This window comes from Salmo trutta, chromosome 26 (genome assembly GCF_901001165.1).
Source record: "Salmo trutta chromosome 26, fSalTru1.1, whole genome shotgun sequence".
Classification (NCBI taxonomy): Eukaryota; Metazoa; Chordata; class Actinopteri; order Salmoniformes; family Salmonidae; genus Salmo; species Salmo trutta.
In genome coordinates, this window is record NC_042982.1 from 34,898,970 (window position 1) to 34,913,989 (window position 15,020).

Consider the following 15,020-nt stretch of genomic DNA (forward strand, 5'->3'; position numbering starts at 1 on the left):
ATGTCATCGGAAGAATCCCGGAACATGTTCCAGTCTGTGATTGCAAAACAGTCCTCTAGTTTAGCATCTGTTTAATTTGACAATTTTTTTATAGACCGAGTCACTCGTGCTTCCTGCTTAAATTTTTGCTTGAAAGCAGGAATCAGGAGGATAGAGTTGTGGTCGGATTTACCAAATGGAGGGCGAGGGAGAGCTTTGTACGCGTATCTGTGTGTGGAGTACAGGTGATCTAGAATTTTTTTCTCTCTGGTTGCACATTTAACATGATGATAGAGATTTGGTAGAACTGATTTAAGTTTCCCTGCATTAAAGTCTCCGGCCACTAGGAGCGCCGCCTCTGGGTGAGTGGTTTCTTGTTTGCTTATTTCCTTATACAGCTGGCTGAGTGCGGTCTTAGTGCCGGCATCTGTCTGTGGTGGTAAATAAACAGCCACAAAAAGTATAGCTGAGAACTCTCTAGGCAAGTTGTCACGACTTCCGCCGAAGTCGGCCCCTCTCCTTGTTCGGGCGGCGTTCGGTGGTCGACGTCACCACCGATCCATGTTTCCCTTTTCGTTTTGTTTTGTCTTGATTACACACACCTGGTTTCAATTCCCTTATTATGTTCCTTATTTAACCCTCTGGCTTACCTTGCTGTTTTGTCTGTGATTGTTCGTTGTCAGTGGTTGTTGGAGGTGTTTTCTCCTCACACTGTTGTTTTGCTGTTGGAGCTTTTGCTTGTGTTTTTTGAGTAAACTAGACTGTTTTCACTCAAACCTGTGTCCTGCGCCTGACTCTGCTACGTCTCCAAACCAAAAGCGTTACACAAGCAGTGTGGCCTGCAATTTATCACAATAAACTCTACTTCAGGCGAGCAAAATCTAGAGACTTCCTTAGATTCCGTGCACCAGCTGTTGTTTACAAATATGCTCAGACCGCCCCCCCCATCCATGTCATCATTCAGCCACGATTCCGAGAAACATAGGATATTACAGTTTTTGATTTCCCGTTGGTAGGATATTCGTGATCGTACCTCATTTAGTTTATTGTCCAATGATTGCACGTTGGCAAGTAATATTGACGGTAATGGCAGCTTTCCTAGTTGCCTTCTTCGGGTCCAGACGAGGCATCCCGCTCTTCTTCCTCTGCGTCACTTCCTTTTGCGAATAATTGGGTTGTCTGCCCTGTGGGGTGTTTGGAGAATATCGTGTGAGTCCTGCTTGCTGCTGTTGTTGTTGTTGAAAAAATCTTTGTCTAGTCCGAGGTGAGTGATCGCTGTCCTGATATCTAGAAGCTCTTTTCTGCCGTAAGATACGGTTGCAGAAACATTATGTACAAAATAATTGACAAATATCGCGAAAAAAAACACATAATAGCACAATTGGATAGGAGACTTTAAAACGGAGGCCATCTCCTCCGGCGCCATTTTTCACATCTTCATAACTGTAAATGTATCACTTGTATTCCAAAACCATTAAGCCATTTAGAACACACCGGGGTGTCAAGAAATCACTTAATTGATTTCTAACGGACATGGGAAATGATATAACAACCATTGTTGGGTGCCATTCATTTTGGGCCCTATGAAGCTAATGTTAATCAGAGACTGATTTAGTTGGAACAAACTGAATAACCCTACAAATACACTTAAAAAATGGTATGGGGCAACCAACAACAGACAATGTAAGTAGATCATATTTTGAATAAACTAGTAAGGAGGTTTCAGGTCTGTACTTTTTGTGGATTGTCAAGGTTTCACAAGAAAATGTAAATCATGCTGTCTATGGGAAGATTTCAATTGCATACTCCTCTTGTTCTCTCTCCTCGTCTCCTTCTCAAAATCCATTGGATAAGAAAGCCAGAGGTCCCTCCCCTCTGACCTTCTCCTCCAATGGGTTTGAGAAAGAGATGAGGAGAGCGGAGAGAGGAAGAAAGAAATATGCAATTGAGACCTTCTCTAAGACATCAAACTATGAGAGACATTTAAAGCAATTTGATGATTCCTATGACGAATGCCATCATGTGATATCTTTGATCATGGTTATAACAGTCTGCGTTGAAGAATGACTCCACATTTTAAAATGCATAGGCACCACCTAATTTCATATTATTTGGTGCCTATCTTTCCTATTTCATCGGGATTACAGTATAAAGATCGATCAACACCACAGATGGCGTGAGACATGGACTCATCTTGACATTAGACTTTTATTGATCTGTGAAAATGTGTCTGAAATTGATGAAATTATTTCCAATATCCATCTTCAACGTTGGTCTGATTTGGTAAAAGAATGTTATTTTGCCCAGTTTACACTCCAGTAGTCTTTCTTTCTTTCTTTCTTTCTTTCTTTCTTTCTTTCTTTCTTTCTTTCTTTCTTTCTTTCTTTCTTTCTTTCTTTCTTTCTTTCTATCTTTCTTTCTAATTCCCTGGATTCTAACACAAAAACTAGGGGTGGTAGGTAGCGGTTAAGAGGGCCAGTAACCGAAAGTTCACTGGTTCAAATCCCTGAGCTGACTAGGTGAAAAATCTGTCTGTGCCCTTGAGCAAGGCACTTAACCCTTATTGCTCAAGTAAGTTGCTCTGCTGAATGACTAAAATGTAGAAGTAATTGTTATACATCTCATATGTAGGCCTATGCATTATGTCTGGTGTATTTGGCCATCTCTTCACATTAAAGATATGATATCACTGTGTTTGTTGTATGATGACCTAGATGTAGGCCTAATTGTTCCTCTTCTCTCCATCTTCCAAATCCATGTTTAGTTTGTGGATATCACAAAACAAGACAGATTTAAAATGTATAGAATGAGACATACCCATTTCTATTTAGGTCTGGGATGCTGATTAGAACAATGTTGATGAACTGACAAAAAAAATAAAATTAGTTCACAGCACCCTCTAGTGATTTTGTTCTGCACCAAATATAGCCTGGAATCCACACTGAATATCACTCTGTTCCACTATTGTTTCCCTTCCCTGATTCAGTCTGGAAATTCTCTATTCGAGGCACTTGATCAGCATCCTCAGAAACTATGGGCGGGTTTAGCCCACATGGCTTCTGCTGATTGGTTGAAGATCATGTTGCATAGCTCCCTTCATCAGAGGAGATTCATTTCAGTGCCATACAGGTTGAATCAATTACATAAAACAATACTACAAAGGATGCAAATACAAATGCAAACTGAGAATGTGTCAGGAAGAGTGGTGGAAAGTGTAGTTTACAAATTGAAAAAATATTCACATAATGTATTTGATATTTTATGAGAAAATTGGTATTCCAGCCGACAGTTTTCAAACAAACCAAAGTAAAAATGAAAATACTGTATATGGAGGAAATTGTATTTGTTAATTAAACATATTAAAGGTTAAATATTCATTTTTGTGGTAATTCTGGTGACTTGAAACACAATCACATAAATTGACTAATCAATTAATAATATAAATATACCCTTTACAGATAGAAACAGAGGAAGAGACAGGCAAGTGGGACAACAGTAGACAGGGTGGACGCAGGGATTGATCCCTGGTCTCCGATGCAGAGCAGTATTTGACTGGCCATGAGAGTCACTGCTAGACCACAGGCTCTGCACGTCAAGGAAGGAATAATCAACAAAGGGCTATGCTTTCTCTGGAAAATAATGAACGACGTGAAAGCTTAGCTCCACTCCAACAGCATGTTGTGGAATACACCTTCCACATCGTTCATTATTTTCCATAGAACGCATAGCCCCTCGCTGATCATCTCTTACCTGACGTGCAGAGCCCGTGGTCTAGCAGTAACTCTTATGGCCAGTCATATACTGCTCTGCATTGGAGACCAGGGATCAATCCCTGTGTTGTCCCACTTGCCTGTCTCCTCCTCACTGTGCCATTACAATGAGCCCATCCACCTATACCTCCTCCTCTGGTCCCTATGCTTCCTAGCACACAATGACTTCCCTATGCTTTTTAACATACATTCCTCTTGACAATTATTTTCCTTGACAATAGAAATGTAAACGTATAACAAACAGAACAACGAAGAATTAACGTTACATTATTAAGTTACACTATTGACTTTTACTACTCTAACTGAACTTTTGGCCATGGAGAAAAGCTGAAGTAATTTCACTCTAATCTTTTTAGTTTTGATACCATATATTACTGGGTTCAGACCTGGAGGAAATATGACAAATATCATTCCTGCAAATGTCTGAAGTAGGAGAGGAGTGTTTGGTATTCGATACACAAGGACAACAATGATACCTGAGAACTCATAGATTAGAAAGACAAGCAGGTGTGTGGCACATGTATGCAAGGCCTTTAGCTTGGCATCAGAGTCACTACTTTTAAAGCATGTGAATAGAATGAATGAGTAGGAGAACACCACAGAAAAAGCCCCTCCCCCATGGAGTACACCTGTGATAAATAAGCCATAGATGTTGTTCACTGTGGTGTCTGTTGCACAGGTCAGTCTTAACAGGGACACGTTGTCACAATAGATGTTCACAATAACTGTTTTACAAACAGGGAAACGCAACGTGAGCCCGAACAGGATCCCAACCAGTAGAAAGTCAATCAGCCAAGCAGAGGCGATGAGACTTACAACAGTGTTCTTATTCATGATGGAGTGGTACCTTAGTGGATGACAGATAGCTATGTAGCGATCAAACGACATGATAGACAATATGAGAAGTGTCGCTCCGCCATACATATGAATACAGAAAGCCTGAATCAAGCATGCTGGGTAAGTGATGTGCATATCTTCAGACAATACATATGACATGACCCTTGGAATCATGGCACTGATACCGATCAAGTCATTGATGGATAAGTTAAAAAGGAACAGATACATAGGCCCGTGTAGATTTCTGTTGAAAGCTATAACCGCAAGTAAAGACAGATTACCAAACAGTGTAAATAGGTAGACGAGAGAGCCTATTAGGACAGTCAAATATTTCCCTTCAGAGGACAAGTCAATTTTGCCCATTATGAAAACAGCGTTGAGTACATCTATGGTTCGGTTCCCCATTCTCCTGTAGCGTTGAACCTCACGGCAGCTTGAAGAGTGCTAAAAATGTCCCAAAACATCAACTTAAATGAACAGCAATTGTTATTCACTGATAGCCTTGGAGATGTAGAGTGCAGAACATCAGTGTTAATAGTTCTGGAAGCATATGGTTGCATGTATATTTATAAGAAAGCTGATCCTGTGCTTTGTGGTTCTACAACCTTACCTCAAACGATTATTGGTCTGTCATTAATAATGTATTAATGTATTTTGGAGGTGGTGATTGGACAATATAATTCAAGGGTGTCAAACTTATTCCATGGAGGGCTGAGTGTCAGTGGGTTTCAGATTTTTCCTTTAAATTAAGACCTAGACAACCAGGTCAGGGGAGTTCATTACTAATTAGTGACCTTAATTCATCATTCAAGTAAAAGGGATGAGCGAAAACACGCAGATACTCGGCCTTCCATGTAATGAGTTTGACACGTGATGTAAATGATTAGATCATCTCTTTCAGAATGCAAATGTCATATCAGGATGCCAACTACAGCTGAACTAAGACGGGGTACGGGGAGTAAAACATTTAATAAAGAACGGAAATGGAACGAGACAGGAACAGCATCAGCAAACTGATAATACAGACAAAAAACAATCAATGCAGCAGTGGGGAACAGAGAAAGGGAACTGACAAATATAGGGGAGGAAATAAACAGATGATGAGTGAGTCCAAGTGAGTCCAATATCGCTGAAGCGCGTGACGAGGGAAGGCAGGTGTGCGTGATGGATGGCAGCAGTGCGCAATGCAGGGTAACCTGGCGCCCTCAAGCGCCAGGGGGAGGGAAGAGCGGGAGCAGACGTGGCACTCCTATGCATTTAACCTAGGTATTTAAAAATCCTGTCAAGTACAATTTGGTTGACTATTTGGTTTTTACAAATACTCAAATATTTCAATAATAAATACTAAAATATTGAAATAACAAATACTCAAATACACATGTTTGCTACAGACATGCTTTGGCAGGGCTATGGTTGTTCAGGCCTTCATCAGAACAAAGCCATGGAACTTGGTGACTGATGAACCATATGTTCTGCAGATGCACTGAAATAGTAAAAAAGAAAGAAAGAAAGTTTCTTTAAGGCTATTTTATGGAAGGATTTTATAGTGGTTTTATAGTGAAAGTGAACTGTCTTTCACATGATTCATACACTATTTTGGTATTATAAAAAAAATAACAATTTAACATTAATTGGATGTTCTTGATGGGTGGAGCCTTTCCCCTCCACCCATCAATGCTTCATTTCTGTTGAGTCTGCACAGTATTGTCCTTTATCGATTGCGGTTATGATATCGTTTAGGATCTTGAGCGTGGCTGAGGTGCACCCATGACCAGCTCGGAAACCAGATTGCATAGTGGAGATGGGACGGTGGGGTTGGAAATGGTCGGTGATATGTTTGTTAACTTGGCTTTTGAAGATTTTTGAAAGGCAGTGTAGGATAGATATACAGTGAGGGAAAAAAGTATTTGATCCCCTGCTGATTTTGTATGTTTGCCCACTGACAAAGAAATGATCAGTCTAGAATTTTAATGGTAGGTTTATTTGAACAGTGAGAGACAGAATAACAACAACAAAAATCCAGAAAAACGCATGTCAAAAATGTTATAAATTGATTTGCATTTTAATGAGGGAAATAAGTATTTGACCCCCTTTCAGTCAGAAAGATTTCTGGCTCCCAGGTGTTTTTTATACAGGTAACGAGCTGAGATTAGGAGCACACTCTTAAAGGGAGTGCTCCTAATCTCAGCTTGTTACCTGTATAAAAGACACCTGTCCACAGAAGCAATCAATCAATCAGATTCCAAACTCTCCACCATGGCCAAGACCAAAGAGCTCTCCAAGGATGTCAGGGACAAGATTGTAGCCCTACACAAGGCTGGAATGGGCTACAATACCATCGCCAAGCAGCTTGGTGAGAAGGTGACAACATTGGTGCGATTATTTGCAAATGGAAGAAACACAAAAGAACTGTCAATCTCACTCAGCCTGGTGCTCCATGCAAGATCTCACCCCGTGGAGTTGCAATGATCATGAGAACGGTGAGGAATCAGCCAAGAACTACACGGGAGGATCTTGTCAATGATCTCAAGGCAGCTGGGACCATAGTCACCAAGAAAACAATTGGTTACACACTACGCCATGAAGGACTGAAATCCTGCAGTGCCCGCAAGGTCCCCCTGCTCAAGAAAGCACATATACATGCCTGTCTGATGTTTGCCAATGAACATCTGAATGATTCAGAGGACAACTGGGTGAAAGTGTTGTGGTCAGATGAGACCGAAATGGAGCTCTTTGGCATCAACTCAACTCGCCATGTTTGGAGGAGGAAGAATGCTGCCTATGACCCCAAGAACACCATCCACCATCAAACATGGAGGTGGAAACATTATGCTTTGGGGGTGTTTTTCTGCTAAGGGGACAGGACAACTTCACCGCATCAAAGGGACGATGGACGGGGCCATGTACCGTCAAATCTTGGGTGAGAACCTTCCCTCAGCCAGGGCATTGAAAATAGGTCGTGGATGGGTATTCCAGAATGACAATGACCCAAAACACACGGCCAAGGCAACAAAGAAGTGGCTCAATAAGAAGCACATTATGGTCCTGGAGTGGCCTAGCCAGTCTCCAGACCTTAATCCCATAGAAAATATGTGGAGGGAGCTGAATGTTCGAGTTGCCAAACATCAGCCTCGAAACCTTAATGACTTGGAGAAGATCTGCAAAGAGGAGTGGGATAAAATCCCTCCTGAGATGTGTGCAAACCTGGTGGCCAACTACAAGAAACATCTGACCTCTGTGATTGCCAACAAGGGTTTTGCCACCAAGTACTAAGTCATGTTTTGCAGAGGGGTCAAATACTTATTTCCCTCATTAAAATGCAAATCAATTTATAACATTTTTGACATGTGTTTTTCTGGATTTTTTTGTTGTTATTCTGTCTCTCACTGTTCAAATAAACCTACCATTAAAATGATAGACTGATAATTTCTTTGTCAGTGGACAAACGTACAAAATCAGCAGGGGATCAAATACTCTTTTCCCTCACTGTAGGTCTGTAACAGTTTGGGTCTAGAGTGTCTCCCTCTTTGAAGAGAGGGACGACCGCAGCAGCTTTCCAATATTTGGGGATCTCAGACGATACGAAAGATACAAATACAAAATAAAACCTCTTGGCTTTTATGAGAACCTATGTAAACTATATTCCCATTTTACATTTATTGCACAATGCATTACATACTTGTTGCTAATAGAAAGATTGTTGGTCATTCAGGAACTATAGTTTCCTCATTTGAAAATATTACATGAAGCATCAAATAGCAGTTTTATACAGGTCAATTGAATCTGGGGCACATTGTGCCTCAACGTTCAATCTCAACATTGAGCATGTGTCACGCTCTGACCTAGGAGAGCTGTGTTTTCTCTGTTTAGCTAGGCCAAGCTGTGATAGGTGGGTGGGCATTCTATGTTTTGTGTTCTATGTTTTGGCCGGGTATGGTTTCTAATCAGAGGCAGGTGTCTATCGTTGTCTCTGATTGGAAGCCATACTTAGGCAGCCTGTTTTTCCTTTGTTTTTTTGTGGGTAGTTGTTTTCCATTTAGTTGTGAGTATCTGACGGAACTGTCTGCTGTCATTTTTTGTTTAAGTAGTAAAGTGTTCATTCTTTCATTAAACCACAAGATGAACATATTCCACGCTGCACCTTGGTCTACTCATTTTGACACCTGCGAGGTCCACAACATGATTTGGAGCTTGATAATGTGCATATTACAGTTAACAAGCTCTGTTTAAAAGGTGTTTTGTTGACTTGACAGCCGACACCTGATAGGAATGAACATTCATTCTTAGTTGACTCCCATAAGGATTTATTCAGTGTGCTGTGTATACCATAGACAACACATGTAGTATTGTCATCTTCTACAGTGCCTGAACAGAAAATAAAATGTATCTGTACATATAACAGTGGATACATTCCTGTAATGAGCTCGGTAGTGTGAGGTCCTCTCTATCTGTCTCCGTTACAACTGAAATGAAACTTAGAGATGTTGCTACGACAAGGCACCCTATGGAATTAGATGACACAGTGGTGTCATCATAACCTTCACCTCATAGGCTGCCTCGGTGAACACGTGTCATTGGAGGGTCTCTCCTCACCTTAGGCCTTGTTATTGAAGAGTACACTTTCCAACCATGTGTATACTGTAGCAACCACAATGTTTACTATCTTTGAAACTTTGCTCATTAGGTTAATGACTGCTTTGTTTACAGCAGTGTTGATTGGAAGGGTGGGGCACACCTCTCCTGGGTCCCTCTACCTCTCTACTTAGCACTGGTAATGGACCTCTATGGAATGGCTGACAGCAAGAGCCTCAGGTTATTGTGTCAGTCATCTGTGAAAGAGTGGCAATATTTGACCAACTACAGCTGGGGTCACCCCAGCTGGAATGGCTTTGGTCACACTGTACTTTTTTTTAGGTGGCCCAACTCAAAAACAAACTAGTTCCACAGCCTTTTTGAGTTCACCCACCTTTTTTTGGCAAAGTGTTGAATGAAATTCAAATTTTGAGTTGGCCAAAACTTTGTTCTGACTCAATGGGACAAGTTGGGGGAAAGTTTAATCAACTTAAAAGTGTTGAGGAAATTATTCTGACTCATGAGACAAGTTGATCGACTATGGGTTTTTTGTTGCTGACAGATTGCTATTTTAAATGTTTTATTTTGTTTGAGACAAGTAAATAAATGTTGTACGTATCAAATGAATGGACCAGACAGTGGTCTCTTTCAAATCTATCAGCACTGACCACCAGAGTGACTATCATAAATCATATTTTCTTTGGTCTGTTTCCAGCTATGGCTTCCTCCAGCAGTTCCAATGTTCTATCTGTCTGTTCACTGAGCCAGTGTCCATCCCATGTGGGCACAACTACTGCAAGGCCTTTGTCAAAGGATATTGGGATAGCACTGACCTGTGCCAGTGTCCCATGTGTAAAAAGACACTGGCATCTTTCAAGCTGAGGAGAACCTGGAGGACAGCATGAGAGACCCCTAGAGCTGTTCTGTAGAAGAGACCAAACGTGTGTGTGTCAGTTCTGCAGTGACACAGACCACAAGACTCACAACACTGTCCCTATAGAGGAAGAGCGTGGGAAGAAGAAGGCTCAGATGAGGAAGACTAAGGGTAAAGTTCAGAAGATGATCCAGGAGAAACTTCAGAAGGCTAATCAGATCGAACAGGCAGTAAAGCTCAGCAAGAGAGATACAGAGAAATATGGCAGACAGGGGGTACCAGTAACAAGTTGGTACACTTTAGGAATGGCCAGAGAATCCGGTGACAAGGAATCAAGCAAATGGATACTGGACTGTGGGCCTGCAAAATTGGGAATACATGGTTTACCCTGGGCATCATCCTCTCCCTGAGAAATAATCCTCTGAAGGTGGGGGGTGTTTGTAGATTATAAGGAGGGGGAGGTCTCCTTTTAGAATGTGGAGGCCAGGTCCCATACCTGTCACACGCTGATCTGTTTCGCCTGTCTTTGTGCTTGTCTCCACCCCCCTCCAGGTGTCGCCCATCTTCTCCATTATCCCCAATGTACCTGTCGTTTACCTGCCCCCCTGTTTCTGTAATACACTTCTGTAATAAAGCATCTGGGTCTTCTCCTGAGCCTTGATAATACCTACTCATTCACTGGCTGCACCTTCACTGAGATACTGTATAGCGCAACAGGAAAGTATTTAGACCACTTGACTTTTTACACATTTTGTAACATTACAGCCTTATTCTAAAATTAATTGTAAAAAAAATTCTAATTTATCAATCTACACATAATGACAAAGCAAAAACAGCTTTTAATTTTTTTGTGCAAATTTATTCAAAATAAAAATCTGAAATAACTTATTTACATAAGTAATCAGACCCTTTGCTATGAAACTCGAAATTGAGCTCAGGTGCATCCTGTTTCCATTGATCATCCTTGAGATGTTTCTACAATTTGATTGTGGTAAATTCAATTGCTTGGACATGATTTGGAAAGGCACACACCTGTCTATATAAGGTCCCACAGTTGATGTCAGAGCAAAAACCAACCCATGAGGACAAAGGAATTGTCCGTAGAGCTCCGAAACAGGATTGTGTTGAGGCACAGATCTGGGGAAGGGTACCAAAAAATGGCTGCAGCATTGAAAGTCCCCAAGAACACAGCAGCCTCTATCATTCCTAAATGGAAGAAGTTCGGAACCACCAAGACTCTTCCTAGAGCTGGTCGCCCGGCCAAACTGAGCAATCGGGGGAGAAGGTGCCTTGGTCAGGGTGTTGACCAAGAACCCGATGGTCAATCTGACATAGATCCAGAGTTCCTCTGCAGAGATGGGAGAACCTTCCAAAAGGACAACCATCTCTGCAGCACTCCACCAATCAGGCCTTTATTGTAGAGTGGCCAGACGGAAGCCACTCCTCATTAAAAGGCACAAGACAGGCCATTTGGGGTTTGCCAAAAGGTACCTAAAGGACTCTCAGACCATGAGAAACAAGATTCTCTGGTCTGATGAAACCAAGTTTGAACACTTTGGCCTGAATGCCAAGCATCACATCTGGAGGAAACCTGGCACCATTCCTATGGTGAAGCATGGTGATGGCAGGATCATGCTGTGGGGATGTTTTTCAGCGGCAGGGACTGGGAGACTAGTCAGGATTGAGGGAAAGAATAACGGAGCAAAGAACAGTGAGATCATGGATGAAAACCTGCTCCAGAGCGCTCAGGACCTCAGACTGGGGTGAAAGATTACCTTCGAACAGGACTACAACCCTAAGTACACAGCCAAGACAATGCAGGAGTGGCTTCAACCTGACAGAGCTTAAGTGGATCTGCATAGAAGAATGGTAGAAACTCTCCAAATACAGGTGTGCTAAGCTTGTACCGTCATACCCAAGAAGACTCGAGGCTGTAATCGCTGCCAAAGTTGCTTCAACAAAGTACTGAGTAAAGAGTCTGAATACTTATGTAAATGTGATATTTCTGTTCTTAATATTTAATAAATGTGCATAAATGTCTAAACCTGTTTTTTCTTTGTCATTATGGGGTTTTGTGTGTAGATTGGTGTGGGGAAAAAAACTAAAATGTTTTCCTTTTTAGAATAAGGCTATGGGAAAAAGTCAAGAGGTCTGAATAACTTTCCAAATGCACTGTATCCTTTCAGAATGTGGAGGCCAGGTCCCATATCTTCTCATTCACTGGCTGAACCTTCACTGAGATACTCTACGTAGTCCTCTCTTCACCCTATGATTCTTCGAACACAGCTCCACTGGTTGCACCTTCACTGAGAGACTCTACCTAGTCCTCTCTTCACCGTATGATTCTTCTAACACAGCTCCACTGGTTGCACCTTTGCTGAGAGACTCTACCTAGTCCTCGTTCACACTGTGATTCTTCTAACACAACTCACTGGCTGCACCTTCACTGAGATACTCTACATAGTCCGCTCTATGATTCTTCTAACACAGCTCCACTCATCATCTCTTCCCTCAAGTCTTTGTGAGTTTAGTGAGCAGGGAATTCAGAACCACAAAAACAAAGCACATGCACAATGAAAATGTCTATTTTATATTCAGAATAAGCTAGTATGTTATCAGTTCATTAGTTTATATAATTAAGCAATAAGGTAAGAGGAGGTGTGGTATATGGCCAATATACCACGGCCCACAAGGAGGCGGCGCACAATTGAGGCGGCGCACAATTGGCCCAGTGTCATCCGGGTTAGGGGAGGGTTTGGCTGGCCAGGATGTCCTTGTGCCATCAACGCTATAGCGACTCCTTGGGGCGGGCCAGGCGCATTGGTGTGGCTGGCTTCCAGGTTAAGCGAGCAGTGTGTCAAGAAGCAGTGCGGCTTGTCAAGGTTGTGTTTTGAAGGGTGCATGGTTCTTGCCCTTCGCCTCTCCCGAGTCCGTATGGGAATTACAGCGATGGGACAAGACTGTAACTACCAATTTGGGAGAAAAAAGGGGTAATAAGTTGCATGGACTCACTCTGTGTGCAATAATAGTGTTTAGCATGATTTTTGAATGACTACCTCATCTCTGTACCCCACACATACAATTATCTGTATGTCGAGCCGTAAATTTCAACCACGGATTCAACCACACGTAGGTTTTCCAATGCCTCGCAAAAAATGACAGCTATTGGTAGAGGTGTAAAAATAAAAAAGCAGACATTGAATATCCCTTTGAGCACGGTGAACTTATTAATTACACCCTGGATGGAGTATCAATATACCCAGTCATTACAGTAATACAGGCGTCCTTCCTAACTCAGTTGCTGGAGAGGAAGGAAACCGCTCAGGGATTTCCACATGCGACCAATGGTGACTTCAAAACAGTTATAGAGTTTAACGGAGAAAACTGAGGATGGATTAACACCATTGTAGTTACTCCACAATACTAACCTAATTGACAAGAAGGAAACCTATACAGATTAAAAATATTCCATAATCTGCATCCTGTTTGCATGAAGACACAAAAGGAATACTGCAAAAAATGTGGAGCAAATCCAATGGAACACTTTACTGAGTACCACTCTTCATGTTTTCAAGCATAGTGGTGGCTGCATCATGTTATGGGTATGCTTGAAATCGTTGGGAGATGAATTCACATTTCAGCAGGACAATAACCTGAAACACAAGGCCAAATCTACTGTCACGATTGTCGTCTTCGTCTTCCGACGATATAACGAAATCGTCGTCTGAAAATGTAGACCAATACGCAGCAGGTACGTGTATGCTCATTTTGACTTTTATTTAAATTATCCAAAAGAGCACTCCAAAACAACAAAACACGAAAACGAACGAACAACTAAACAGTCTGGCAAAGCCTAGGGCTGAACACAGAACAATCACCCACAAAACACAAACACAAACACACCCTCATTTATGAGACTCTCAATCAAAGGCAGATAGACAACACCTGCCTTCAACTGAGAGCCCCAATCAACCAAACATAGAAACACACACACTAGATTCCACATAGAACTACCTAGACATAAACCAAAACCCGGACATACTAAATCAAACACCCTTTACACAAACACACCACCCCGAACCACATAAAACAAATACCCTCTGTCACGCCCTGACCAAACTACAAAACAATTAACCTTATATACTGGCCAGGACGTGACAGTACCCCCCCCTTAAAGGTGCTACCCCAGAAGCACCTTAACACAAAAAAATATAAATACCCCCAAACAATACCCAAAAGAAAAATTCCCCCTTTCTAAAGGGAGGGAAGGGAGGGTGGCTGCCGTCAACGACGGCACTGTGCTACACCCCCCCTCCCCAACCCACCTATATTGGAGGCGGCTCCGGCTCAGGCCGTTCCAGGCTGTCTGGGCAGTCTGGCAGCTCGGGACGGTCAGGGCAGTCTGGCAACTCGGGACGGTCAGGGCAGTCTGGCAACTCGGGACGGTCAGGGCAGTCTGGCAACTCGGGACGGTCAGGGCAGTCTGGCAACTCGGGACGGTCAGGGCAGTCTGGCAACTCGGGACGGTCAGGGCAGTCTGGCCACTCGGGCAGGTCAGGGCAGTCTGGCCACTCCGGCAGGTCAGGGCAGTCTGGCCACTCCGGCAGGTCAGGGCAGTCTGGCCACTCCGGCAGGTCAGGGCAGTCTGGCCACTCCGGCAGGTCAGGGCAGTCTGGCCACTCCGGCAGGTCAGGGCAGTCTGGCCACTCCGGCAGGTCAGGGCAGTCTGGCCACTCCGGCAGGTCAGGGCAGTCTGGCCACTCCGGCAGTTCAGCGCAGTCTGGCCACTCCGGCAGTTCAGGGCAGTCTGGCCACTCCGGCAGTTCAGGGCAGTCTGGCCACTCCGGCAGTTCAGCGCAGTCTGGCCACTCCGGCAGTTCAGCGCAGTCTGGCCACTCCGGCAGTTCAGCGCAGTCTGGCCACTCCGGCAGTTCAGCGCAGTCTGGCCACTCCGGCAGTTCAGGGCAGTCTGGCCACTCCGGCAGTTC

General features: G+C 43.0%; 1 protein-coding gene across 1 annotated transcript; it reads right to left on the reverse strand.

Moving 5' to 3' along the window:
- Positions 1-4,019: 4,019 nt before the first annotated feature.
- Positions 4,020-4,991, reverse strand: LOC115163893 (olfactory receptor 52D1-like). Its single transcript, XM_029716097.1, has one exon. It carries the CDS (start codon positions 4,989-4,991, stop codon positions 4,020-4,022), a length of 972 nt encoding a protein of 323 aa, XP_029571957.1.
- Between the last annotated feature and the right edge of the window lie 10,029 nt (positions 4,992-15,020).

What these genes read in the sequence shown, in the direction of transcription:
- LOC115163893 (XM_029716097.1), bottom strand. Translation starts at nt 4,991, where the DNA reads ATGGGGAACCGAACCATAGATGTACTCAACGCTGTTTTCATAATGGGC.